The sequence below is a fragment of the Triturus cristatus genome, chromosome 12 (genome assembly GCF_964204655.1).
Source record: "Triturus cristatus chromosome 12, aTriCri1.1, whole genome shotgun sequence".
NCBI classification, from domain to species: Eukaryota; Metazoa; Chordata; class Amphibia; order Caudata; family Salamandridae; genus Triturus; species Triturus cristatus.
This window is the reverse complement of record NC_140595.1, coordinates 656,400,340-656,427,757: the sequence shown is the minus strand read 5'-3', so window position 1 is coordinate 656,427,757 and position 27,418 is coordinate 656,400,340. Positions and strand designations below refer to the sequence as shown.

General features: G+C 45.6%; 1 protein-coding gene across 2 annotated transcripts in view; it reads left to right on the top strand.

The window, feature by feature from the left end:
* Positions 1-27,418, top strand: part of LOC146776484 (dual specificity protein phosphatase 22-A-like) — a 230,473-nt gene that overhangs the window by 185,544 nt on the left and 17,511 nt on the right. For both annotated transcript variants that reach the window (XM_085637606.1, XM_085637605.1), the window contains exon 6: positions 3,546-3,717. In XM_085637606.1, the coding sequence (XP_085493732.1) occupies positions 3,546-3,717 (172 nt within the window). The remainder of the gene's footprint in view (positions 1-3,545; positions 3,718-27,418) is intronic.

Genomic DNA, 27,418 nt, shown 5'->3' with positions numbered 1-27,418 from the left:
TGTGTTTGGAGGCATCACGTGATGGATTAGAAGTCCCGTCACTGTATTGGGCTCTAAAGGTGGACTCCAGCGCCCAGAATGCAGTGCAGCAGCAGGAATAGCGCAAGGTGCCTTGCAGTTGTGAGGCATAGGAGGAGCTAGTGATCACGTGATGGGGTGTGATCACTTTTAAAACAACTGAGAAACACTCTCCCTGGAACATCGAGGATACTGGAATGGGCACTGAGGAAATCCAATCTTTGGCTGAAACGCGTCTGCCTAGCGTTTCAGGGACCCTTCTATTGCCAGCGCTTTTACAACATTAAAGCCTACTTTTGATCCCCCGGAGCTGTGTCACACTTTTTTCTTAGTAGGAGAGAGACTGGTAGCGATATATATTTTTGGGCAACGTAGTTCAGATTCCACATATACCCTACCAGAACCCTTGCACCAGGGGGAGCAAGAGCCCAGTTATTGAAGATATGGGGGAGGAGAGGAAGGCGAAGCCCCTATGCTTTACAGTGCATAAATATCCCTTGTCATAGGTTGAAAGACATTTTGTCTCACAAAGAAGTCCCTTGATGTTATAAAGAGGGACACTGGGATAAGCGCCAAAAGTGGACTAGTTCCTGTGGCAAGACTGACCAAAGCATGGGGAAACAAATGCAAATTATGCAGCACTGTGCCAAATCCTGAGAACATGTTGTTGCGCCTTTTGTCTTTTTAAAACTCCAAGATACAAACGGGATCCCGATGCCAAGTAAAAGGGCTTCTTGTGAGAGAGGAGTATGAACATTCAAGACCCTACTGACACTGTTATTCACCTTCAACTAATGATTTTGTTTTGCATGGAAGGGCATAAACACTTTTATGTTAACACTGTCCCTTTGAACTCTAAGAGCCACACAGCTGGTGAAAAATATACAATGTTGATTTCAGTGGAAAAAAATATTACATGAGCATCGGCTTCTTTTATTCTGCGTATTCCAGCTGTTTTAGAACTGGTATTGGGTTCTAATTTTACGCGGTGTCCACACTATGAGCATCTAAAGGCACCTCTTGCTGTTCAGAATGGCCCTGCAGAGAGATGTATATATTGTGCACTACATATTCACATTTTGAGGGCCTCGCTAGGAAATCCAAGCGATCAACGACCACTGTGAGATTCAAGACAGCCGACCTTATAAAGAAGTAACATTCTTCAGATAATTTCTGTACCCTGAATGTTGTCAGAAAATATCTGTTTTGCCCATGTTTCTGATGTAACCAGAATTTGAAAACGTAAATCAGTAAAACAGTTTCACGACAAAGGTGGAGTTATTATTTGCAGCTTTTTCAAATTACAATTAAATTGTCATGAAGCAAAAAAGTCCATCCTCAGTCCATCAGCTAGAGAAGGTAATTCTGAGAAACGTTTCACTCCAATAGTATCCATTTAATACAGGAGTACAGCAATGCACAACTAAAAGGTGACTAGTTAAGTTGTACTTATTGTTCCACTGTGCTATACCATGCAACATTTTTTAGAGTAACCTTAGATCTGTGAGAGATAGCATTTTTTTTAAATGAAATCTGTAATGTATGGAGCAGATAGTAAAGTATATGTTTAAGTACAGTAAACCCAGAATTATGCGGAACATGCAGTGCTCAAATAATCACATATTTATAGTGAGCTTGCTTTTGAAGGGGTCTGACCTCTGACTTTGTTCCTCTATATGGTGACACAACTTCTGAGTGACTTGCTATAAGGGTCGGATTCATGGTAAGGCGGGCATTCAAGCAGTGGGCGAGGGGCGGGTATGGGAGTTGCAGCTGTGGGCTACTGTTTTGGCCAGCATGGTGGCAGGTTTAGGCTGTGTCTGTCAGCAGCGACTGCTCCTTGGGGCAGTCGCGGCCGGCATCAATCGCGGGTGGGGGCATGGGGCTGAGTAGGGGTTTAATTTAATAATAAATAAATAACGTACCTGTACGTCAGCCAGGTCCCGCATCTTCTCGGCTCCTGCTCTCCTGCCTCCGGCAGGAACAGGATGTAGGCAGCCTCCCTCCCCTAAGCCAATCACAACGTTGCAATGCCAGTGCTGTTATTGGTGGGGACACCGCCCAGCCAGGGAGGGGCTTATGGTGAGGCCATGTTCTCCATGCAGGCTGCATCGCAGCCTACATGGAGGAAGGACAGAGTGTGCATGACTGGTTTGGGAGGCCCCAGAGGGCCGACCAAACAGTCATTGCACCCTCAGGAGTGGGCACACCACTCCTCCACTGCTCGCAGAGCAGCCCCACCCTCCCGCCTGCAGCTAAACATCAAACGATAATAACGGGAAGTTATTACCATGTTATGTTTCTGCTCCTCACACTGCGAGAAAGCAGTGGGGCGACGCTTCTACGCCCTAGTGGGGCACAGACTGTTTGTTTGCATCTAAATGCTTTAATGTAAGTTTGACAGCAGAGGAGGGCTCCACTACATGTTTTGCACTTGTCAGGTGGGAGCTGTAATAGTCTAGCCTAACGCATACATAAAGCCTCTCTGACATGCTGCACTATTGTTACAGAGGGCCGCATGTCAGATAATGGGAGCTTTAGAGCTTGCCAATCACATGCCCTCTTGCCCAATGAAAATATGGAATAGAGAAAAAGGTCTACCTTGGTACCTTCAACACTATTCCAGCTCCCATTTGGGTGGAAGCTCGTGGGTCTGCCTCTGGCTGCTGCAGAGGGATGGGAGTGCCAGCAAGTGTGGGCCTGCCTCAGGTAAGTTTTTCTGAATTTAAGTTTAAGTGTGCTTGTTTTTCTGTTTGCTGGAGATTGCATGTGTGTGTATGTATGAATGCATTTGTGTGCATGCCTGAAACTGTGTGTGTATGTATGTATGCATGTCTGTTTGTGTGTGAAGTAAATGTCTTCCTCAGCGTATAGCAAAGGCTCGAGGCGGAGTGCTGGAGCCTCACCACTTCCATAATGCACTGGCCGCCACCGGTGTCTATGCTGCTAAGATGCCACCAGTGGCCCACTGGGGGACCGAGCAGCCTTTCCGAGGCAGATGGGCCTCTATTACCTCCGTTTTACCAATGGGGCGGAGGTGTCATTCCCGATCTTTCGCTGGGTGGCCTATTAATGTATTCAGATTGGGCAGGGCGTCTAAGAAGAAGTGGCCTCACTTATATTAAGATGTGGTTCACTAGTGTGAACTGATCCGTGCACAAAGAGTTCTGGCAACATGTGCATCTTTTTATCTCCACGAAGTTAAGAAAACATGCCTCTTTTAGAGAACCCAATTCCTGATTTTCATAATACTTATAACACTGAAGCAGTGTTTTGCGAAAAGGCGCAATTCGCAAATGTGGGCCACTTTTTTTTGTAAGAATGCCCGGATCTATTTTTGATCCCAATCTAACCCTGCTTGCATGCTCCTAATAATATACACCTAGGGGATACTTAACCCCACATAACTAGTGTGACTCTTATTTGTTACATATGCAATTTTTTGCCTCAGTACTATTTCCACATTTATCTACTTTTGTCCCTTGAGTATTTGTGCTGTTCCTAATATTTATAACTTACTTTTATAGCTTGGCAGGAGTCTCCCGCAGCACCACCATTCTCGTGGCTTACCTCATGACCATCACAAACCTTGGTTGGGAGGACTGTCTATCAGCCGTGAGGGCTGTCAGGCCCTACGTGGGGCCAAACCTGGGCTTCCAGCAGCAGCTCCAGGAGTACCAGATGACTTTACTCAGAGAGGTGATAATGAGTTCTGACTGTATTGTTTGCTTTTCTCCCAGTTTCTCATGTTTTGTTTCTTTGGAACCCACTGTGCTTTAGAGTTGTTGACCTCAAAGGCTTAAGGATAGACCATTCCATAAACCAAGGCTGTCACACTAATGCAGAAGTGTCTGATGTATATCTAGAGGAGAGGGTAATCCATGCTGGATTTTTAGGATATCCTTATGAGGTGCAGGTATGTACATGAACACGGCCAGGCTGAGGAAGCAAACCAGCCCTGGCAAATAAGTCGCACTGGTCCGGGGTTGGGGTGGTGAGGGAGCTGAGGGTGCTGATGTGAACCACTGCTGCTTTCGTTACCGGGGGCAGATATTACAGCACTGCTGCAAAACCGGCCCCCAGTGACAAAATCAACCCCACCACTCCAAAACCAGACCCCATTCTTCCGGGAAAACGTCCAGTATAAATCCAAATGGAGCTCAAATGCATCGGAATGTTTATCCTGAAAATCTGTAATGAAGCTGACCCTCCTGGAACTACTTTGGGCTTTGTTACTTCCATTAGTAGTGCATCAAAAATAAACTCTTAAGTTATCTTGTAGGTTTGTTATTGTTGGGTCAGAGGTCCTCCTCCTACATTGACGGCATTGCCATCCTATTCTTCTTTTCTACGTTTTCCAGCCAGGTATGGTTTGTGCCCAGCAACCTTATTATATTCCAAATCAATGAAAGTCCTCTGCAATGTTTAGTTGCTTTCTGGTCTCAGCACGTCTCAAATTTCACCTCCACCCAAGGTCGGACAGGCTTATATGGCAATCGGGCATTGCCCGATGGGCTGGTCTGACAGGACACAGCACGTGGGCCAGGTTTTGTTTTAGTAGTTGTCAGCCAGTGTTGCAGCCAGGTGGGCCTGTTTTGCCGGTCAATGTCCCTGAAATTAACACTTTTTTCACCTGTCTGGAGCCCTATTAGCTAAAGGCCGCACTTTCCCTGTTTGTGACCAATTAAAACAGGTGCGCCGGGTGCAAACAGGAAAAGGGAACTCTATTACATTAATGCACTTACCCAGGGCAGCTGCAAACTCGCACTACCCTGGGGCCAGCACATTAATGTGGAAACAGAGCTGCTGCTCTTTTAATGGGGATTAGAGATCCCCTTGCAGGTGGGTGCAGTGAGTGACTGCACGCGGATGCAAGGGTATGTCTGGGGGGTCCATGGGACCCCCTTCACCCCCTCCCAGAGGGCTGTCATCAGGGGGCTACCTGACAGTGCACCACCTTTTAGGTGGTGCCCTGTCCGTGTGCCTGCTGACGGCTTCTATGCCTCTGAGCCCACATAAGTAATACAGCGCGGGCGCAGAGGCAAAGGGAACACCCTCTGAAGTTAGTGCTGGCGCTTTATGTGCACTAAAGCTATCGGTATTATAGAACGGGCCATGCAAGGGTCTTCTGGGGCACTCGAAGCGGGCGCAAATGCCCATTTGCGCCCCAGGGGCATTTCCATATTTCTGCCCCTGCTTGGCTAATAGGGGGCTGCTTTTATTTTGGTGCCTGGGCCTATTTATTGCCCCAGTCCGACCCTGCCCTCACCCATGATCAGGAGAGATTTCTGCACCCTTGCCATGTAAATGGCCTCTAAATTAATATGTTGGTTCAGAGGTATTTGTATCATAAAGCTGGGAAATGTGCCTACTGTGCCAGTTGTTCAAAGCTGTTGAGTGTCCTATAAATGGGGCATTTCACTGTCTGTTTGCTGTATGATCACATTTCACATCAAATAAGCAAGAAATTGATGGGTGGGATGCTGTAATTAATCACATCCACTGGTAATTACTCAGGCCCTCATACCAGTTCATCTTTTTTTTCTCTACCATGCGTCCTCAGATTAGTCTCAGCCATATGCTAATCAGTCTTGCTCCTTCTCCAATAGGAAAAGTCCAGCCCAGATTGCAAGCCAGCGCCTCTCTGAACCACAACCCACACAAGCAATCTAAGGCTGCTTTTGCCATTTACCAGTTGGGTGTAGCCTGGTTCTGGTGTCACACTGAGCACAGGACCCACATGGCTGGGAATAAATAAAGCATTCTCCCCATCACTTCACATTTTTGTATACTCCTCTATTACACGTGCTTTGCACGGAGACTGTGTCCTACAAGGCTGGTGTTATTTTTGAGGACCCAGGGTATGTTGCACAAGATGGATCACCCCTGAACTACTGTAAGGTGATTGCATCTTTGGAGCAACCATGGAGGCCTGCGCCTTGTAGACCATGCAATGTAGTGGCGTAAGTGTAATTCCTAGATCCAGATGTTTTGGATATTCACATATTAGAAATGTACATTCAGTGGATTTAAATAAAAAGTGTTTACATAGAAAGTAGTTATTTTAAAAATCTGACATTTAATCAGCCCTCTTTGACCTTTTGGACATCTAGGGCGTATTGTTTTCTCCCTTGTCTCATTTCTAGGCTGGAACAAACATCCTGCAGAGAGTTATCCCCATGAACAATAACTGGATAAACCCAGGTTGATTGTGATGAGCAGAGCAGGACCTGCCTTGAGGATCCAATACAGATCCAAGTGACCAAGCTCTCTGCTTTCTCATATAGGAAACCCATGAAAACGTTTCTTGCTGTGGTTCGATAAGGAGATGAAGTTTGAAGATGGAGATCCTTCAGTTTGTAAAAGATACTGACCCTCTTGATACAATACTTCATACATGTTTGGGCATTGAAAGGACGACCTGATGCAGCATTTGAGAAATACCACATTATAAGTGGAACTCTCTTGCTGCTTCCATAGATGCTGTGGCTAGTCCTGGGACCAGAAGAAAAGGCTCTGCTGTGGCACTTGCTCAAAAAACAACCAGCATTTGGACACCCTGGTTGGGAGAGAAGTTGGCATGAGTGAAGCGGAGGAAGACCAACACCAGGCTGACTGTTTGACACCTATGTTGAGGACCAATTCCAAGAGCAAGAACCTAACCAGGGGTCAGCTGGCCAGGAATGAAATTGAATGGACCGTGATCATCTCCTTCATGAGAAGTCTAACCTCGCCAAAGACATTCAAGGATGGCATGCAATGGCAAGTCTACACTGCCTACTTGAGGTGCATCCTTAAATCCAGGTCCTAGAAGTTTGATAGTGATCACCCGGGTCCCAGTGTTGTACAGGGAGTGTGGCCTTGAAAGATTGATACAACCCCTTCTGAAGTGCCTGGGTTGCCTTTATTTTTATTGTGTTGTTTACTCCTCCATCAAACTTAGTAAGACTAGGAATAAGCCTACAGAAAACCTTTTTTTGGTTGGTTGGCTGGGGTTATGAAATATCAGGGTGACACACTTTCTGAGCTGGCCTTGGCCTCCCACCAATTTAACTCACTCTCTGAAGTCAGTGCCTCATATTAGTATGGATTGTTCCAGGAGAGTTTCTGCCAGGAGCCAAGAGGATCTGCAGCCCAGATGGCATGGATAACACCCAAGAATCAACACCTGCATTTTCGTCAGAGTGCGAAGGGTGCGCTGGAGATGACAAAAGTCTCTTATTACATGTGTCCCATTGGGTACCATATGTATAGCCTAAAAACGGGCAATTGCCCTCGTAACCAAGTAATAAGAATGTGTGGACTGAAGTAGGCTCGAGAGCTAACGTTTTGTATTGTGTTGACCTTTGTAGACTACTGCTGAACCCCTAAAAGACAATATGCATCTCACTTCTTTCACCCTAAAACACCAGAGGGGTGTTGCATTGCTTGGGGATAGCCACACTGAACTTGGAGCTATCCTTGCACCATTTAAACATCAAGATTCATGGTTTGTGGTCCGGGTGGTATCCTAACCATGTGTACCTTTTTCTAGTGGGTGCCAAACCTCTGCTAGATAACCAAAGACCACAGGGTGCCTGCAGTACTGGTCTGAGCCTGTAAAAGCCTTGACACCCTCGGGTGCCAAACACAAGGTATCTTCTTGTTCCAGGTTCCCTTGGCAACCATCGGTGTATGCGACCAAATAGTTGCCTAGCAGATCTCCTAAAAGGAGAACCACCCACCAGACCTTAATCCCCTGGTAGAATACCAGACGTCACATGAACTAGAAGCAATGTTCAGCTTTTTGGTGTCACAGAAAATCTGATGGTTGGGTTTCACTCCTTGTTCTAGTGCCACTGAGAAAGTAGAATGAAGACTCACTCAGAAAGAAACATAATTGTATTATATTTGGCCCCTATAATGTACTGTCTGAGACAGTTTGAACCAACCCATAGTAAGTTTCGGTAAATGGTACGATGCCCTACCAAGGAGGACTAAATGACCTCACGCTCTAAACAATAGGCTCTGATTAGCCTGCCCATCTTTGTAGAGTACTACTACTTTGTGCCATATTGTATCTAGGTTCCAAACCCACATCACCTCCTACAGTAAATCTTGCCTGCATGATCACCGAACCTTTGAAGAGTCACAGCCTAAAAATGGAAATGTGCCATTTAGTAGGCAGTGCAAATATATACACATACCTGTCGCACCAGTTGAAAACATCAGGTACTCGGAGACCTGTCCAGTAACCACGGCTATCCCCCTACCTGTAGAAAAGGCCTGACACAGCTACATGTGGGAATAGCTGGATGTAACTGATCCTGTTGGTTGTTGGACCTTTTTGATCTATTCTGTTTTAATTGTGGCCTAATGCCATAGATACATTTATCACCACTCCTATATACCTGACACATTACCTGTTTTCTCTGCCCACACTACCCTTAAACAAAGAAGGAAACAACTCTATCAGATGCTGTGCAAACAGTGTGCTGGAAGGTTGAAAAAAGCAAACAGGAATAGTCTGAGAAAATGTACACCTCCAAGAAAAAGGGAAGTCCAAAATATCATACAAGGGGCTAAAGTGCAGTGTGCCACAAACGAGATAAATGTAAAGTATATTGCTTATTAATATAACACTTAATGATACCTAATGATAATTATACCCAGCCATACTCAACATGGATGAATTTTCTTTTTCTTTCTTTGTATCTTTTGCTTCATCATATATTTTTATTTAAACTCTTTTTATTGGTTTACATCTATACACAGTTACTTCACACAGCAAATATTACCACAAGATAGCATTCGATTTACAATATGGTCTGTTCTCGTGCTTTACAAATAGCTGTCATGTGCTTGTCCCCTTTATTCCACCTTGTCTCCTCTTCCGACCTCTCTCTCACAGAATGATCTGTTTACATGTGTTATTGAGGTGCACACCTGGCCCCTATGTGCATTCCATCCCTTCTAGATTTGTTCCCATTTTTTAGGGCAGCCTCTGTTCTGACAGATGGCTTTTCTGCTAGCACCGACCAATCCAAGCCTTTTTCCCATTCCGACACTGAGATATGATCATCTGTTGCCTCATCATATTTAAGGCATATAGATGCATGGAGAAGATTAAGTTGCCAGCTCCAGTTGCTGGAAATCCTGGAGATTTCCAGAACATTTGATAGGGTCTTTTCCAGAGTCTGCCATGTGCCAGTGCCAGACTTGAATCTGTGTGCTCCAGCCCTACAGGTTTGCAGACCAATCTCTGTATTTCATTGGAGGCCAGGCAACCACTGCACAAACAACTTTATGCCTTTTTTTAGAGCTTGGTGGACAAGACATTCCATCACAAGCTGGACTGGTATCCAGTTCACTGTATTGCAAGTACAATTGGCTATAATGCACTTATAAGATGGGAAACAGGATATCCATAGCATTTGTGATGGAGTATCCTGAGAATATAATTTTAAAGAAGGTCCTTTGTTTGGTTTTTTAGTGAGATCTCGGACCATATTGTGCTCTTTTTACATTTTGCATAGGCGTACTCGGGGGCATAGCTTCGAGGGGGGTTGTTCGGGGTGTTACACCTCCCTTATAAATGTATTACTTAATAAATAGTTGGGTGCAGCAGCTTTTAGTCAGGTATGATAAGGTGTCTTTCCAATTTCACATGGAATTTTTAAATACTCATTCGGACAAAAATACGCACACACTCTTGTGTCTGTTGTGAAGGTCTTAAAACATGGTTATTTTACAAAATGCTGTGTTTTAAGTACCCCTCACAATATGCATGTTTTTTCCTTTCTACAAGCCCTTAAGCCCACTTTATGCACTGCTTCTCTCTCATATGATGATATGCCAGCGTAATGGATGGAAAATTTGAAACTCCCCCTGCTCCCAGTTTTACTGACCAAGCTATGCCCACGGCCGTACTTTAGTGCCATTGGGTCAAAATGCCATGTACTCTTATTTGGCAATATCTGAGGAATGCGTGGACTGGATGAGTGCAGTATGCTGCTCTGCTAATGAGTGGGAGCCTGACAAACGAGGAGCAGGGATCCACAAGGCTCCGCTGCAAGAATCCTTTTCAGCAGTCATTCGCCAATGGGGTGTCCGAACTCATGGAGCTGTCTTCGGCTATAGCCCTCTTCCTTATCCCGCTGGATATTTTTGACTTGCATTTCTGCGAGTTAGTCTGAATGTAGAAATCGTCACTGTAGCTTCAACCTGTTTCTGTGCTGCATAAGTGCTTTACGCATTGTCTTGAAGTTAAGCCTCATTGCTTTCTGTGCTAAGCCACCCAGAGTTAAGCACAGTATAGTGACAGTTAGTGACTTTTTGTGGTTCACCCTGCAAAGGATTGTGGCTGTTGATGGACCAGGTCTTGTACCCAGTTAACCAACAACCCAATTTCTAACAATTCTCTACACAATCTTCCAAAGAATCTGGCATGAAAATTGTAGATTTATAGTCAAATAATGGAGACCTGCATTATGATATGACCGTAGCAAATCATATTTTTCTAAGTGGTCACCCTGGATTATTCGACTTTTTCTGGACCCTATATTTTGCTGGCTTTAGAACTCTTGGCAAGGTAACCTTGTTATTCAGTAGTAAAGTGTGTTTACTCCCCCTTGTAACATGGTCAAATTGGCATACTCTTAATTGGTATAGTTAACTTGCCTATAAGTCCTGAGTATATGGTACAAAATGTACATAGAGCCTGCAAGTTAAATGCCATTAGTGGACTGCAGTCCCTCTTGTGCCATGCATTATAGAGGCAGTGCAAACAGAGCTTCAGGCCTACCACTGTAACCTGACCATAACAGTGCAAAACACGCCCTGCAACCTATCAAAATAAATCCTTTTTGAAGGGTAAAAAACTCCTATTTAAATATTAAGTCACTCCTAGGATGGCCATGTAGCCAACAACCCAGGGTGCATTGTATTTAAAAGTAAGACAAGTAGAACTTTAACATTAATATGTCCTTCCAATGGCTAGCACCTAAAAGCTATTTTCACAGTGATGGGCATAGCTGTCTTATGCAGAACACCAGAGTACAGATTAAAAAGCCTAGTACTGTATCTCCGGAATGGGGCAAGCTTGAAAAATAGTTATACCACTATTTTTAATAGTTCAAGTCAAAAAAGCTTTATTTCGGTACTATTAGCATAGGCCATAAAAGTGCACAAAATAGATAAAATATTGTACTTTTATAAACTATAAGTAAATAAAAACAAACCCTCTCGACACTATACAATTGAAAAATTCCTGGGGTCTAAGACATTCTTTCCCTATAAGGAGCTATATACATTAAACAATTCATAAAAAGAGAAGATTTTAAAGAGATGCCCAAACTCATGAAAAACAAATTTATTTAGCATTGCTTCTCTCTGATACAAATTGTTGTACAGATAATCGAGGCAATACTAATACAATAAGCTGGAGATTCCACAATGCACAAAGTGCATTGCGGCTTAGTGATCCTTGATGTTGTGTACATTAAATAGGGGTTTTAAAAATGTCTTCCTTAAAGCAGCATAAAAACGACAGAAAATCATAAAGGGTAAAGTGCATTGTTTAGTATTGCCGTCACATGCACACGGGGTAGCTGTTAAGTCCCATTGATTTATTTTATAGAAAGAAACAAGATAGTGTACCGTGCTCATTCGTAATCTGGTCAGGGCATAATGGTGTTGCTAACTTGTCAACCAGGTTAGTTAGGGTTGGAAGCCTATAGGATAGTTATAGGCCATATATGTTATTATCGTATGTTTCCCCCTATTGGCCATGGCTCTGTTTCTTGCCCTTGCATTTAATAGTGCACCCTTCATTGCGGACTTCTCTAACATTAAGATTTTGACCTGTTCTTCAAGTCTGGGGAAGTTGAAGGTCAATCTAAGAGTACTGTTAATAAAAGACAGCCATGTTATTTTAAAAGGTTAATCCAGGGTTAGGCGGGCCTGTATAATGGCCCTTGGGAGTTCAGTTTCAGGTTCGGCCCATGAAGAGCATCAGAAGAAGATTGTCCAAGTGGTTCAACCCAACTTCCCTATGCATAATGGGGAATGAAGCCGAGAGGGTGTGGGGGGGGTTGGTGAGAGGAGTAGAGCAGGCTCCTTAAAACTTTGTTTTCCACCACCTGCAAGGAGTTGCTAGTCTGTAGCTCCACACACCTCCTCCATAAGTTGCCACTGATAGAGCTTTAGTCGGTCGGCTTCCAAGCTTGCTAGAAAATCCAAACACCCCTTCCCAAACTCTTTTCATCTTGAGCCTAATGTTGTAAATATGGTTGGCCCAAGTACCATTTGCAGAGAACATCAAGCCTAAGTAACAAAATGACTTAACCGTAGCTATCTGGACACCTTTTTAGATAAAATGGTATTCCATCCTTGGGAGTTTTCCTGCAGGTCATTAAAAATGTGTTTGACTTATTGATTTTCAACTTTCTAGAGTCCCTGAGATCTGCAAAGGAGCCCATTAATCTCCTCAGCCTAACCGCAGTCTTTGATAAAAGAACTGCATCGTGAGTATAGAGAAGGACGGGTAGCAGATGGCTAGTGACAATTGGGTCATCAGCCTTCAGGGACCGCATCTTGACATCAACCCCATCTAGAAATAGAGAATAAAATGAGGGCCAATACGCACCCCTGGGAAACACCCCTCCCGATTTAAAAAATAAAAAAACAATAGTTTGCCAACAGGGCCTATCCTTATCTTGGCAGAGAAATGTTCATATAGCTGCGCATGAAGACTAACCATCTCTGCGGGACCCGGTAAGAGAGCCATGTGTGCCGTAATAACATGTGATCAACTAGATCAAATGCACTTGTGAGGTCTGTGAAGCAAATATGGAGCAATCCTATCTTTGCTCTAGTGTATTTCCCAATCAGGAGTTCAAGATTCAAGCACTGCTCCAACGTCCCAAGCCCCTTCCTGAATCCATACTGGGCCTTGGACAAAATTGAATTATCCCATGCCCATTCCTCAAGTCTTCTCAGGACAACCCTTCCTAGGAGTTCGGCAGAGGAATCCAGGAGGGAAATGGGATGGTAGCATTTTGGATCTATTTTTCCCTTTTCTTCAATATAGGTACTATCACCAATTTGGTCCAGGAAGAAAGGAAAGTACCCTGTGCTGCTGCATCACAAATGCAGGTAAATAGTGGTGCCCAGAGCTCTCCCAATCCTAAAAAGGCATCAATGGGACCCCATCTAACCCTGGGGCTTTTCCTTTTTAGGTCTCGGCTAGCGAAGGCTGCGCTTGCGCAGTCTCGCTCGCGAGATGTAATGACTTGGAGAAGAGGGGCTTGAACCCGCCCCTCTTCTCCCCTCTTCTCCATTTGCTGGCCTCTTGAATGCTGGCCAGCCATTGGAGAAGAGGTTTGTCTCTCCGAACAGGCCCCATCCTTTTCGGATTCGGGGGCGTGTTTTTTGCTACTTTTCTCATTATCTCCTCCAGCCAATGGCAAGAGGAGAGAAAAGAAAAACACGCCCCCGAATTCGAAACCGCCGCTGCCTTTCTCCGAGGCATTTCTGCTTCGCCTCGGAGAAAGGCGGCGGTGTTAATGGCTCTCGCCAGGTAAGGCAACAGTTTTGCCAGTACTTGTTATCCTTGTTACTGCCTCATTCCGTTTCTCTACATTTTTACATTTCTCTCATTCTCTCGCTGTTCCTCTTTCCCCCTCATTTTACCTTCTCCCACACTGTTCCTCTTTCCCCCTCATTTTACCTTCTCCCATTTTTCTTCGGGTTCCTGTTCTTGCTTCCTTTATCCGTTTCTCTTCCTCTCGCTCGTGTTTTGTCCGCTTACTCTTCTCTCCTTTTCTCCACTCTTTCCTGGCCTTCCCTCTTTTCTCTTCAATCTCCTTTCCCTTCTCTCTCCCCGCGCACCCTCCCCTCTCCATGTCTCACTCTGCCGCCTCCTCACGGTCTCCCACCCCCTCAGTATGCTGGGGAGCCCTGTCGCCTGTCTCCGCCCGCTCCCGTCGCCCCCCCATTATTTGCGCTGATCCCACTCAAATCCCTTCTCCGTGTCTTATTACTCTGCGCACTCGTGCTAATCCCCTGATCCCTGGAGTGGCTCCGGCTCCCTCGTGGCCGCGCATGCCGGTGCCCGGGGTGAGAGCTCTGCTGAGCCGTGGCTGGAGGCGGCGCTGAGCCGGCCCCGCGCTGCTCCGGGGAGCGGTGCCGGCCAGCGGCAGCATGAAAGTGACCGTGTGCTTCGGGAGGACCCGGGTGGTGGTGCCCTGCGGGGACGGCAACCTACAGGTCTCCAGCCTCATCCAGCAGGCAGTGACCCGCTACAGGAAGGCCATCGCCAAGGTGAGTCCGGGGGAGCTGGGGGACCACAACATGGCGCTGCCCTGGGAGCAGGGCCGGCAGAGAGCCTCAGGGAGGGCAGCGTAACCACGGGACACGTTCTGTGCTGCTGTCCTGTGGTATGCAAGGAGAAGCAGGGGCGCCTGGAAGTCCCTACGGTGCGTGTAACTGAGGTTCAACTCCGGACTGAGTTGGCAACAGGATGAGAAAGTTTAGTAGTCTGGGCGGCCTAGCGGTTTTCCAAAGGGAGCCCCTGGAAAGAATTTTAAGCTGTTCCACCTTTTCCCAGTGCACCCCCACCGGTTCACGCAGTGTTTTCAGAGAATTGGCCAGTGCACCACAGTGCCAGTTAAAAGGTAATGAGAGTGGTACTGGTGTGCCTCACGTGGGGGGCGATGGGCAGACCTCTGTAAAATCAACGAGGATAGGCGAGACACAAAAAAGTCCACATTGTATCTTACATTATTTATATCTGCTCATTTTGTGCTTTGGTGGTCTCATGAGAAGGATTAGAATTTCAGATTGAGTCTGCAGCCTATAAAACGTCAGTGAAAACTAAGTTTGACATACACTGTGTAACTTCAGGCCAACCCCTCGCTTCACTCGTCTCTCAAAAATTGGGGCTGTGCAAATGCATAGTCAGGCGCTGCCCTTTCTTTTTACGTGTTCGGCCTTTGAGACATTTGTTGCTGGTTCCTGCTTCACGCAGTACAAGAGCTGTGTGAGTAGCTGGACAGTTAGTGTGAGGTGAGGGTTAATCCACGCAGTAAAGTAGTTGATTAATATTCCAAATACTCACTGTATTGTGTACACAAATCTGAAACTGCTGTCTTCTGGGCTGGAAACCCTTGTTTTGTAAACGGTATAAAATGCACTGAACAGCAACATGTGTCACATCCGAAGTTTTGTTGGAATATCCTGTGTAGTCCATACGAATTTAATTAAGGTACATTCCCCGTTTCTTTAAATGTTTTAAAGACAAAAACATAAACAAAAATAATGTCATGAGCAATGCCAATAGCTCTAACTTTAACAATGCCGAGACCATTGCATTGTAAATGCTTGTTCACACTTGCGCAGAGCGCCTATGATTTCATCTAGTGTGAATATCGGGGGTACAGCAGTGATCAATAGTGATAAATATTGCACTCTTGCATTGATGTTTGGGGCAGGTGTTAAAGGCCTTGGTTCAGTAGTCAGCACTGGGTCAAAAATCCTCTCAAAATGGGCAACCCAAGCCTGTGTGGGTAACAAAGATGTGAGCACAGGACTCGAATCGCACTTTAAAAAAGGGGTGTTCTGCAATGCTCCAAAATAGTGATAATCATTTGTTTTGGCCGCCTGGCCCAAGTTCAACCATGCTTTTTCCCTCATCTTCTCCTTCCTGGGTTGTATAGTCCCATTATACAGCTTCCTCAGCTGCTTGATTACGGTGCGATATCTTGGAACCGGATGTAATGCAGATCTTAATAATTTGGAGACCTGAGTGCAATCACGGTTGTACCAATTTTGTCTGCATAGAAGATCTATTTTTACAGGGAGGACCAAAAAGGAAGCAATGGCCACAGTGATTTGCTCAAATGATAGGACTAGATTATCACTGTCCAAATCATCAGCCAAGCAGATGGCAAGTTCATCGGGCTTTTGAGACACCAGCTGCCATTAGTATACACTGTGGGTCAATTCCAGGTCCATGTAATGCATACACCATTTGTCGCACAAGGTTTGGGATCAAAGCATAGACACCCACGCCAGCCTTAACATCCCTGGTAGTTCTATCAGATGGAAATAAGGTGCAAAGGGCTTGAGACACAATCCCCTAGGTCCCAAATAGAGAAACCAGAAAAAACTCTCCAGTCACTCGAATACAATATAGCAAACTCAGCCCAGCACACTTTCATGTATTCAATGCATGTATACATCATTATTGGTTCATATGCACAGTAAGAATGATTTACAACAAACAGTTGTTTTCCCAAGAAAAAAGTCGATAAGATCTTGCGTTATTGAAGTTCATTCTTTATTCATGGTCTTTTAAAATTTGAAACCGCATACACCATTTGGTCTGACTGGGCAATGCCTGAGATCATATTGTGTTCCTCACTGTGGTTGGCTAGTAAAGGAATGGATGGCACCAACAGGTAAAAATCACTAGCTTTTGTTTGTTTTACTCTAACGCTAGTGACTCTCTGGTTAAGGTTAGTGCTGACAAGGATATGGTTAATTGTGGAATGGTGACCCCCTCCCACAAATGTATGTCTCTGCATGGAGTCCGGTCTCTTGGTTTCTTCCAATAATAATAGATCATACGTAGGCTTTCCTGTTTTCAGTTTCTATTTTTGGTAAATTCTGGTGGGGTTTTTTCAGTTTTTTCAATACCTTAAAAAAACAGTGGTTATCAGTGGTTACACGTTTTTGCGCCATTAAAAACAACAAAAACAGTGTTTGAATTTTAATTATTGCTTGCTTTCTGCACTGATAGTGCATCGGTATAGATAGTGTGTGCACAGGATATATGAGGTCCAAATACATTTTTACTGCACCAAAATGGACTACAATGTCGATAGCATTCTTTATTAACTCTGAAGATTGTAAAGATGCTTTCTGCATACCTGCTAGCAAGTGACAAGGATCTCTTACAGGGAAGCACTTCAGCTCAGATATCGATTTTGACAGTCCATCATACAAATTTTTCACATACGTAGCTGAATTACTGCAAATACAAACAATATCACTCCAATCTTTATTGAACTTGGTAGGAATTTTTTTCAGCAACATTCCAAGTGACTCTGCACTTCATGTTTACCAAATGTCTGGTGTCATGTTTTCACCACTATCTCAGATGCTTGGTGACCACATTCTTTTCACATATTCCCTTCACTACATCTTGCATTGAATGTTTAAATCAATGCAAGATGTAGTGAAGGGAATATGTTTGGCAATTCACTTACAATCAATACTGACTCACTAGAAAAGGGGGCTGATGTATCAAAGGATTTCACCCATTCTCTGTCTGTGGGTAAATGTGATGGTACATATTAGGAAAGATTCTTCTGAAGCCAGCCATTTTACCTATCGGTGAAATCAAATGTAGCTCAAAATATCAAATATGATTTTGATATTTCCCAATTCTCTACGGTTTATAAAATATCTAAATAAGACCCAAAACATGCTTCTAAACAATGCATTTTTAGACCAAAGACCACAAAACTGAAAAAATCAGAAGGAAGAAGAGACCATGTTTTAGTGACATCCCTAAACAACAAAATTCAAGCAGAATAATGTTAACCCAATCTTTCTTCATGCTACCATGTATAATAAAGTTACATTGTATTGGCCCCTTCAGGAAGAAATAAAAATGTCTCTTTCACTCATCTTTTCCTTTCATTGAATGACACTTAGTTTGTGGTTGCAAAGGTGTTTTTCAGTGTTTATTTGTTTACACCGTGATGGCTATTTACCTTTCGGTGGGGTTTTATCAGTTATTATAGGTTTAAACCTAAAACTAGATAGCCTAATCATACATGTGCGGCATAGTATTCAAACATTCCCCATACTCGGAGTGTCGAAAATGCAAAGTTCCCTCACCATTCCCATTCAAGAAACCACATACCTGCTTTGCTGAGACGGCATATGTGCATGTTAAAATCCCCTACCCCAATAATTGGGCAGACAGTTCTGGACTGCACAAGAAATTGGCAAAGGTCGATATCCAGAGATCTAACAAAATTCCCTCATGTAGAATCAGATTCATGATCACTTCAGGCTCCCCCTTGGACTTAAACCGCACAAGGTGATAGTAAGGAGAGGTTGTGTCAAATCTTTTCTTCGTGACGGGGAGCAGATTGGAGATCAACAGCTGTAGCCCACCCTTTGATCTACCAGCTAGGGATGGGGTAGCTGGTGTAAACAAAGAGAAAAAGCCTTCAATATGAAGGGGAGTCAACTGCCATGTTTCTTGAATACAAAGTATATATATAGCGCTGTTGATCTTAAGGCAATCCGGTTCAGTTCATTTGTTCTTCAGCCTTGCTATGTTTCACGATACAATAGCATACACAACGGTATGGTCTTTGTAAGTCATGGAACTGGTTAAATAGGCCTGAATGGAAATCCTACTCGGCGCACTTCTGCTGCCTAGAGAGCGGCAGACATGGGGTGATTCTCTACAGTTACTAGGGGCTCAGACTGGGTTCTGCTGCTGCCTGAAACCTGGGTGGGTGCAGGAGAAACCATAGGTGGTGCTAGGCACTCTGTGAGCCAGTCTATGTCCTGCAGATCACTTAGGGGCTCGTACCTGTTAGAGAGCACTGGGTAAAAAGCTTGGTTGCCCGTTAGTGAGAGGGATAAGGGTCACAGAACAGAGCCTACATGGTGCTGGACCAGATGTCTATATAAGTAATGAAGGGAGAGAATAGTTATGTTAGCCTATGTCAGTAGTGAGAAAGTGGTATTGTGTAAGATTTTTCCCTGCAAACCTTGGGGTGCCTAAAATGTATAATGATGCAGTCTCCCCCAGGTGTTGTTTTTTTAAAGGCCAATCCAGCTCACCCTCTGTCATCAAAATGTGGTCTGCAACTGATATGGGGGAACAGTGATCTGGTCTGAAGCCAGTGTAAAACTGTATTTCATGATTAGATAGGTTATTCTACAGCAACCCCTGAGAGTGGCGGTATATTTGCCATAATTACCACGTAAGGGCAGCATGCTGAAGGAAGATCAATACTATCAGGGCTGGGACGACCAGGACCTCCATTATTCACCCCCCTAACATCCAGGTTCTGTATTGATCTTCCCTTCGCTGCTGTTACTTGTGAATGCCTGTCTGACTGTTTAGCTGCGTTAGTGACTGTTGCAAGGGAAGTGTGCTGTGTGGGTGGCCTATACCAGAGTGTGTCTCCGTGCCTTGTGCCCACTAACGGGCAACTCGTTCCTCTGGACTCACCTCGGAGGAACCCTCATGTGTGCTTGGTAAGGCTAATTTAGGCTGAGTAGACTGGAATCTGAGCTGCTGAATATACTCAGTAGTCATAACTGTCGAAGGGTTACATAGCTTACTCGTCCCTGGAGGACATTGGCCACGATCTGGGGGAGATGGTAGACTCTGTGAGGTAAGCCCTACCCCTTGCTGACATGCGTTGGGTGCTATAGTGGGAGGAGTCACACTTTTTATTTTAAGATCTTTTAAGTGCTCTTCAACTAAACCCAGCCGGAAATGTAGAGAGACAAGCAGTTTGCATAGTGCTTCACAGACATTATCTAACAAAGTTCTTCTAAACAATTGAAACATTTTTGCAATCAAGTCCGATACATTAGGGAATGGGGAGAACTCCGTGGGGGTGGGTGTAACTTCTGGACACCTGTCTCATTTCTGCTTTGCAGGCGGCCCCTTATGGCTCTGAAGGGTAATATCCAGACCTGGAGATGAGCTCAGCTCAACAGAAGTAATGTCTATGGTGTCTGGGATGGTGGCTGAGATTGGTGTGGGTACAGTAACTTGGGCCAAGCAAAGCAACCCCTAACCTACCAACTCCCCAGGAGAGGCAGAATCTGACTCTGCACCCAGTGTCGCACTAGAAATGCGTTGTTCCACTTGCTCAGTCTCCTTCAATGCCCCCATTACACATTTGATAAATCCAACTAATGTTGATGAAATTGGGCCAGGCTTGGTTTGAGCGGTAATTTTACGTTTCCCTATTTTTAAATAAAAGTCAGATGCCAGACTGTGCCAAATCTTCAGAATCCCACGCTGGGAACAGTCAATGCGGACAGTGTGTATTCTGCCAGGGTACATCACAAAAGGGCCCACGGTCCATGTTGCAAACAATTCTCTGCAAACTTTCAAGAACTTTCTGAAAATTGTCTTTAGTATGAAAGAGGCAAAGAAAGGGAGTTCTGGAAGGATGGGTCATGAGAATGAAATGATCTATCCTGAAAATGTGTTTGTCTGATTCGATGTAGAGACACTCATTTTTGGTGCTGCCCTTGGGGTTTTAATGCTCAAGGAGTGGGAAGGTACACTCCAGATTGTAGTGCAGGGATGTTAAAGCACTGATCCGGAGTTCAAGTTCTAGAGAGATGTTTTATGTGTATATTTATTTATTGGTAGTTTCATTTAGTATGAGCCACATTCATCAAGACAGTAGAGTGCTTTACAACAAGAGATGTCCATACAGTTGCATAGTATGGCAGCGAAAATATATTAGAAATAAAGATGACCTAAAAAGCAATATACTTCGGTTTCAATTTCTATTTTCAGGGTGATTTCAGGGATTGTAATGACAAAAGGGGGTGATGAGGTGGTCTGACCAGTCACCTTCAATAGGTTCTTCTACTAGAACACCATCCGTTTCAATCATAATGAGATCCTGAGTGACTGCCTTACTGTGTTGAATTGATTGATGGTTGCACTGCTTTGTCATTCTAAAGGAGGTTAAAGTTACCATATGATAGTAGAGTAGGGGCAGTGGTTTTCATATGATAGTAAAGAGGGGCAGTGACATCAAGCAGAGTTTACATAGAGGCTTGGTTGTCCTTGCAGGTGGTATAATGGAGTGTTTTTATTAAGGAGGAGTTTGACATCTGGGTGTTAAATTTCATGATAGTTTGTGTGGCAGTGTAAGCACATTTAATGCACCCTTTGGGCATCCTGGTTAGTCCGTCTCCGGGGCTGTTTTCTCCATCTTTCTCAATATATTGTATCCTTGTGGAATCAACCAGTTCATAAATAAAGATGAGCAGAGTGTGCAAGCCAAGCCTCTTTTCAGAAAAGGATGTCAGTCTTCTATTCAGTTATGTCTGCAGCGGATGATGCATTAGTTGTCTCTGCGTGACAATTTTGTAGAATGCACTTAGGTTTCTTAGGCCTCAGGGCTTTACTAGTGAATTGATCTTCACTCTGTTTTATTTGAGGGAGATTGCAGAGACAGGCACCACTAGTAGTAGATGATGTAGTTTTATTTTTCCATCTCTTGAGTTCACCAAGGGTGGTCCTAAGTGATGGGACAGTTTCCAATGTTGCCATGCTTGTGTTATTACTTTTGTGCAATGGAAGGATGAACAATTGGATAGAGAAGAATTTGTGAAGAACTCAGTTTAGGGTGGTGTGCTGATAGGTTCAGTAGTTTGGGGAGAAAGATTGACAGACAACATATGTTGGCCCTTCATCTGCATTATTGGCATTTATGTTTAAGTAGTGGTACAGTGTCCGGTGTATGTGACAGAATTTGAATAGCATCTGTGTGTCCCATGGTTAGGCTAAAAGTGTGATCAAGGTCTTGTGCTTTAAAAGTACAGCTAGATTCCCAGGATATTAGTTGTGTGTTGGTATGAGCATCAATGTTATCCTCCTTATTAAGGACATCAGTATTTTTTGGATTGAGATTTATCCATGATGGTCACCAGCCACAGGCAGGAACATCATTACCTACTGATGGGCGAAGTAAGTAGTTATAGTTGGGCCAGGTTTCCGTAGAAAAACATTTTTTGACTTGCTTATATCTTTGACATCATTTGACTAATATTCATAAAGATTTTCCCCAAAAAGTGTCCTAGTGAGACTTATTGTGCATGGACGGTTTCAGAGTAATCCATCAAGTGGGGCCCGAGAAAAAGGGGGAGTCAAAAATGTGTTTTTCTCATGTTAATTACCATACCAACTTGAGACATAACTGTAGCCTGAACGCTGAAAGAATTGGCAGGCAGGTAGATTTTGGTTCGCAGATCACGCTTTGTGGTGTAAATCCATTCAGTAGTTGTTGAGAAATGTAAAGAAATCCAAATGTGTTTATCTGGGATCGCGGCTAATTCGCTAATAATAACAAGCTTGTGCAGGGAAATGCTCTGTTTGGCTGCCGTCACTTCAGCCAGAAGGTGTTGACATCAGTTTAGGGACTCTGCTTCAGCCAAATCCCACAAAAAAAAGTAAAAGGGGGAAGGATAGGAATACACTGACCCCTACTCCTTGGTTTTGGGGTCCCAGAGGGACACAGGCAGGGCAAAAACGCATTTAAGAAAAATGCCGCAAATTTGGGGGCAAAAAAACTAAAGCCCATGAATGAGCCAGGTCCCGGAGCCATGTGCACACATTTTATAAAGTAATGGAGAGGGCACATGCGGCCTCCCTCCTAGGGCATTTTTATGCCCCGGAAACCACCACCTCCCTGGGGCTTTAATTATAAAAAGGGTGTGGGGTCGCATGGACTGCCCGTGCTCCCGGGACCACATCTCCCCGGGGCTCTCCTGTTTTATAAGAAGGGGGCCACGTGGCCCCCCTCCCAGGCCATTCTCGGCCCCAGGGACCACTACAACCCCGTGGCGGATCATGCAAATGGGAGGGGGGCATGCGGCCCACCTCTTGGAGAAATACATGGCCCTGGGGACCGCCACCTCCCAGGGCCAGCACCTGCTATGTCCCAGGGTGCCGGGACATAGCTGTTTGTTTTTGCTTGGAAGGAGGTCTTACTGCTCCCGCCTAGCACAATCAAACACTCCGCTTTCAGCAGATTGGAGCTGTCAAAGTGCTCCCCCCACTGGAAGCAGAGTTTCATCTCTTTCCCTGTCCGCAGACAGTAAGAGGCAAGATAAAGCTTAGAAACAAGCAGAAAGAGTATGACTAAAGGTCAGCAATGAGCAGAAAGAGGCAAGATAAAAGTCAGAAACAAGCAGAAAGAGGCAAAATAAAGGTCAAAAGTGAGCAGAAAATGGACCAAAACTAGCAGAGAACAAGTGGAACACATTGAGACACTCGCGCACAGAACCACTCTCTCTCACACACACACACCCACTGAGACACTCACGCACTTAGCCACACACTTTCTCTCAAAGGTTAGAGGTTATAGTTGGCTAATAACATTTATAAAAATGTATTCACTGAAAAAACCAAAGGTTACAGGGACGTTCTAGTTAGGAAATATAATTTAAAAAAAACATTAGCACTTCACTGAAAAATCCAAAGGTTACAGGGGTGTTATATTTAGGCTGATATTTTGCTTGTACAAAACCAGTGAAATTCAGCAGTTATAGTTTCCTTAGCTAACTATAACTTACGCCCTTGCAATATACTGCTTATCACCTCGCATATTACATCACTCATGACATGGTCAGTGGCATCACTGACATCTCAAATGACATCACTGATGACATCAGCCACAGAATACCTCACACCCCTTAGAACCTCTTGTACTCATTCCCTCACATACCCATTCACAGACCCACACGAGTACTGCCAGCCAACCATCCATAGAGCCACTCACACATCCACGCACTCATACTTTCACCCACCCACTCACAATACAGCCACTCACACATCCAGTCATACAGACACTTACACACCCATCCATACACCCTCACAACCATTAACACATTCACTTAATCACCCATACAGAAACTCACACAGTCACTCACTCACCCATACAAGTACTCACACATTTACCCATACAGGCACTCCCACTGCCACTCACTCACCAATAAAGCTACCTACACACCCATTCACCTATCCTTACAGCAACTCACCTACCCATACAACTACTCACACACCCATACAACCACTCACACTTGCAGCCACTCTCCAATACAGCCACTCACACCCACTCACCTGTACAAACCGCTACTAACTCCCCCATACATCCACTCACACACCTACTCCCTCTTCAGTACAGCCACTCACTGACCCATACAGCTACTCACATACCCACTAACATATCCATACAACCACTCACCTCACACACCCACAAACCCATATAGTCACCCACAAATCCACTCACTCACTGATACAAATGTAAATGTAAATGTCAAGGTACTTATAGAGCGCACTGTCACCAGACGGCCACCTTGCGGTGTCGCCTTTTGCGGTTTCCTGGCGCTGATACTCATACCGCTGTGGAACCCCTCCTGGCTTTCCCTGTGAAGTGTCCACTCCTGGGCACCCCCAGGGTGAAGCCAGGCATCCTTAGCGCTGTTGGGGCCGGTGTGGAGGCTAAGCAAGCTATTGCCCAGAGTTGCAGCGTGGGGCCCATGATTAGAATAGGCACCGAGGCGAGAATAGACCGGTCCGAGGAAATTGAGCCCGAGCCCCGCCGAGGCGGGAATCGAACCCTGGTCCCTGGCCAGAACTCTGCTTCAGGGTCTGCCGTTCTAACCATTGAGCCACACTCCTACACTACAGTCACATAGCCACTCAGATGAGATATGTTAGAAATAGTATGACTAATTACTAGTACAGAAAGAATATTAATTTGTTGTGATGCAGCTTATTATATACCTTTAAGTCTCTGAAACGTTTACACAGCCGTCACGGGATGATGTTCTTTGATATGTCACCAGTGATGTCACTGACTTTCATGAGCGATGACTAATATATGAGGTCATAAGCAGTGCGTTGCATGGCCGTAAGTAATAGTTAGCTCAGGTAACTATAACTGTTGAATTTCACTGGTTTTAAATGAGTGAAATCTGAGCCAAACTGTAACCTCCCTGTAACCTTTGTTTTTTCCAATGAATATTATAACTAGATAGTGATTCAAAAGATGCATTACTGGCAGCTGTCAATGCTCTGAAGTGACCCATACTCACTATTTAGTAATAAGCTGCTACAAATTATCGTATTTTATGGTGGGGTTGTCAAACCTGTTTGCAATGGCACTCAGTTATCCTCTCAAACTAAATGTGCATGACCCAGCCAAAAGAAGAATTTTCAAGACATGAGCACAAAAACAATACAGTTTAAAAAAAACAAAATGAGATTCCCATGTTCCTTAGACTAGATATCTCTGACCGCATTGAGGAAGTAGGGGATCTTTTGGAGCTTGGCACCATGAATGAAACAGAAACACCCTCAAAATCTCGACAGTCACCGACAACACCCTCAGCACTGCCGAACACGTGCACTACCAGATCCACACCGACCACAACACCACCCTCAGAGGCACCCTCATCTACAGATCCCCCGGACCCCGACCGCAGTTCAGCGACTCCATCGCCGACTTCATCAGCGCACACGCCCTCGCCTCCATGGACTACATCCTCCTCGGGGACCTGAACTTCCACCTCGAGAACAACAACGACTCCAACTCTTCTACCCTGATTGACAACCTCGCCAACCTCGGACTCAGACAACTCGTCACAACACCCACCCACTCCGCCGGCCACACGCTTTACCCCATCTTCTCAGCAAGCTCCCACGTCTTCTTCAACCGCACCACCGAACTCCACTTGACCGACCACCACTGCATCCACTTCACCTTCCTGAAACCCACCACACCCAGCAGATGCCTCGCCGCCGATTTGAGCAAAATCAGAGGACCAGCTAACCACCGCCCTCGCCCAGAACCCACCCGCAGAACGGACCGACCAAGACGCTGCAGCTCGTAGCCTCAGACAGTGGATCGACAACTGCGCCAACACCCTTGCCCCGCTCAAGAAGCCCTCCAACACCCACACAGCAAGAGAGCCAGCTGGTTCACTGAAGGCCTCCAAGCAAACCTGCCGAAAACTCGGAAAAAAACTGGATCCGTGAACAAACACCGGAAAGCCACACAGCCCACAAGAACGCCACCCGCAGACACCACCACCTCATCAGATCCGCCAAAAGGACCTCCTTCAAAGACCGCCTAGACAACAATGCGCACAAAAGCAAAGAGCTCTTTTAACATCGTGAAGGAACTCTCCAACCCCAGCTCCAACACCATCCCACCGTCACAAGACCTGTGCGACACGCTGGCCACCTTCTTCCATTGCAAGATCGCAGACATCCACGACAGCTTCGACGTCGTCACCACCCCGGCAACCGCCGAGACCCCCGCTCCCACGACCACCAACCGCCGGCTCGCCTGGACCAACATCAACGACGACACCATCAAGATCATGAACACCATCCACTCCGGATCCCCAGAAGACCCCTGCCCACACCACATCTTCAGAAAAGCCAGCAGCACCATCACACCCCATCTCCGGAAAACCATCAACAGCTCCTTCGAGACAGCGACCTTCCCGGAGAGCTGGAAGCACGCAGAGATCAAAATCTTACTCAAGAAACCCAAGGCGGACCCCAGGGACCTCAGGAACTTCCGACCCATCTCCCTGCTCCTGTTCCAGGCGGAGGTCATCGAAAAGGCCGTCAACAAACCACTGACCAGCTTCCTTGAGGAGAACAGCATCCTGGACCCATCCCAGTCCGGGTTCCGCAGCAACCAGAGCACCGAAACGGCCCTCATCGCCACCACCGACGACATCAGGACCCTGCTTGACAACAGAGAAACAGCGGCCCTCATCCTCCTGGACTGGTCAGCCACCTTTGACACGGTCTGCCACCGCACACTGCGAACACGCCTCCACGACGCCAGAATCCAAGAGAAGGCCCTGGACTTGACCACCTCCTTCCTCTCCGGCAGAACACATGGCGTCTGCCTCCCCCCCCTTCCGCTCCGAAGCCACCGAGATCATCTGCGGCGTACCCAAGGCTCATCCCTCAGCCCAACGTTGTTCAATGTCTACATGGCACCGCTCGCCCACGTCGCACGACGGCACGACCTCAACATCATCTTGTATGCCGACGACACCCAGCTGATCCTCTCCCTCACCAAAGACCCCCACACTGCCAAAACCAACCTCCATAAAGGAATGAAGGCCGTCGCAGACTGGTTGAGAAACAGCCGTCTAAAGCTGAACTCAGACAAGACGGAGGTCCTCATCCTCGGATCCACCCCCTTGGCATGGGACGACTCCTGGTGGCTGACTGCACTAGGAGCACCCCCTACACCCACCGACCATGCACACAACCTAGGGGTCATCCTCGACTCCACCCTCTCTATGACGAAGCATGTCAATGCCATCTCCTCCTCCTGCTTGAACACCCTCCGCATGCTTCGCAGGATCTTCAAGTGGATTCCCACCAAAACTAGGACGGTCACCTAGGCCCTCGTCAGCAGTAGACTGGACTACGGAAACGCACTCTACGTAGGAGCCCCAGCCAAACTCCTGAAACAGCGTTTGTTGTGTAAGCTTGGCCTCCCATTGAACATGACGGAGTGCAGCCTTCCATGCAAGGAAAACCATTCTATTTACCGAGGGTATGGAGAGGGAAACTGGGGACCCATAGAGCATG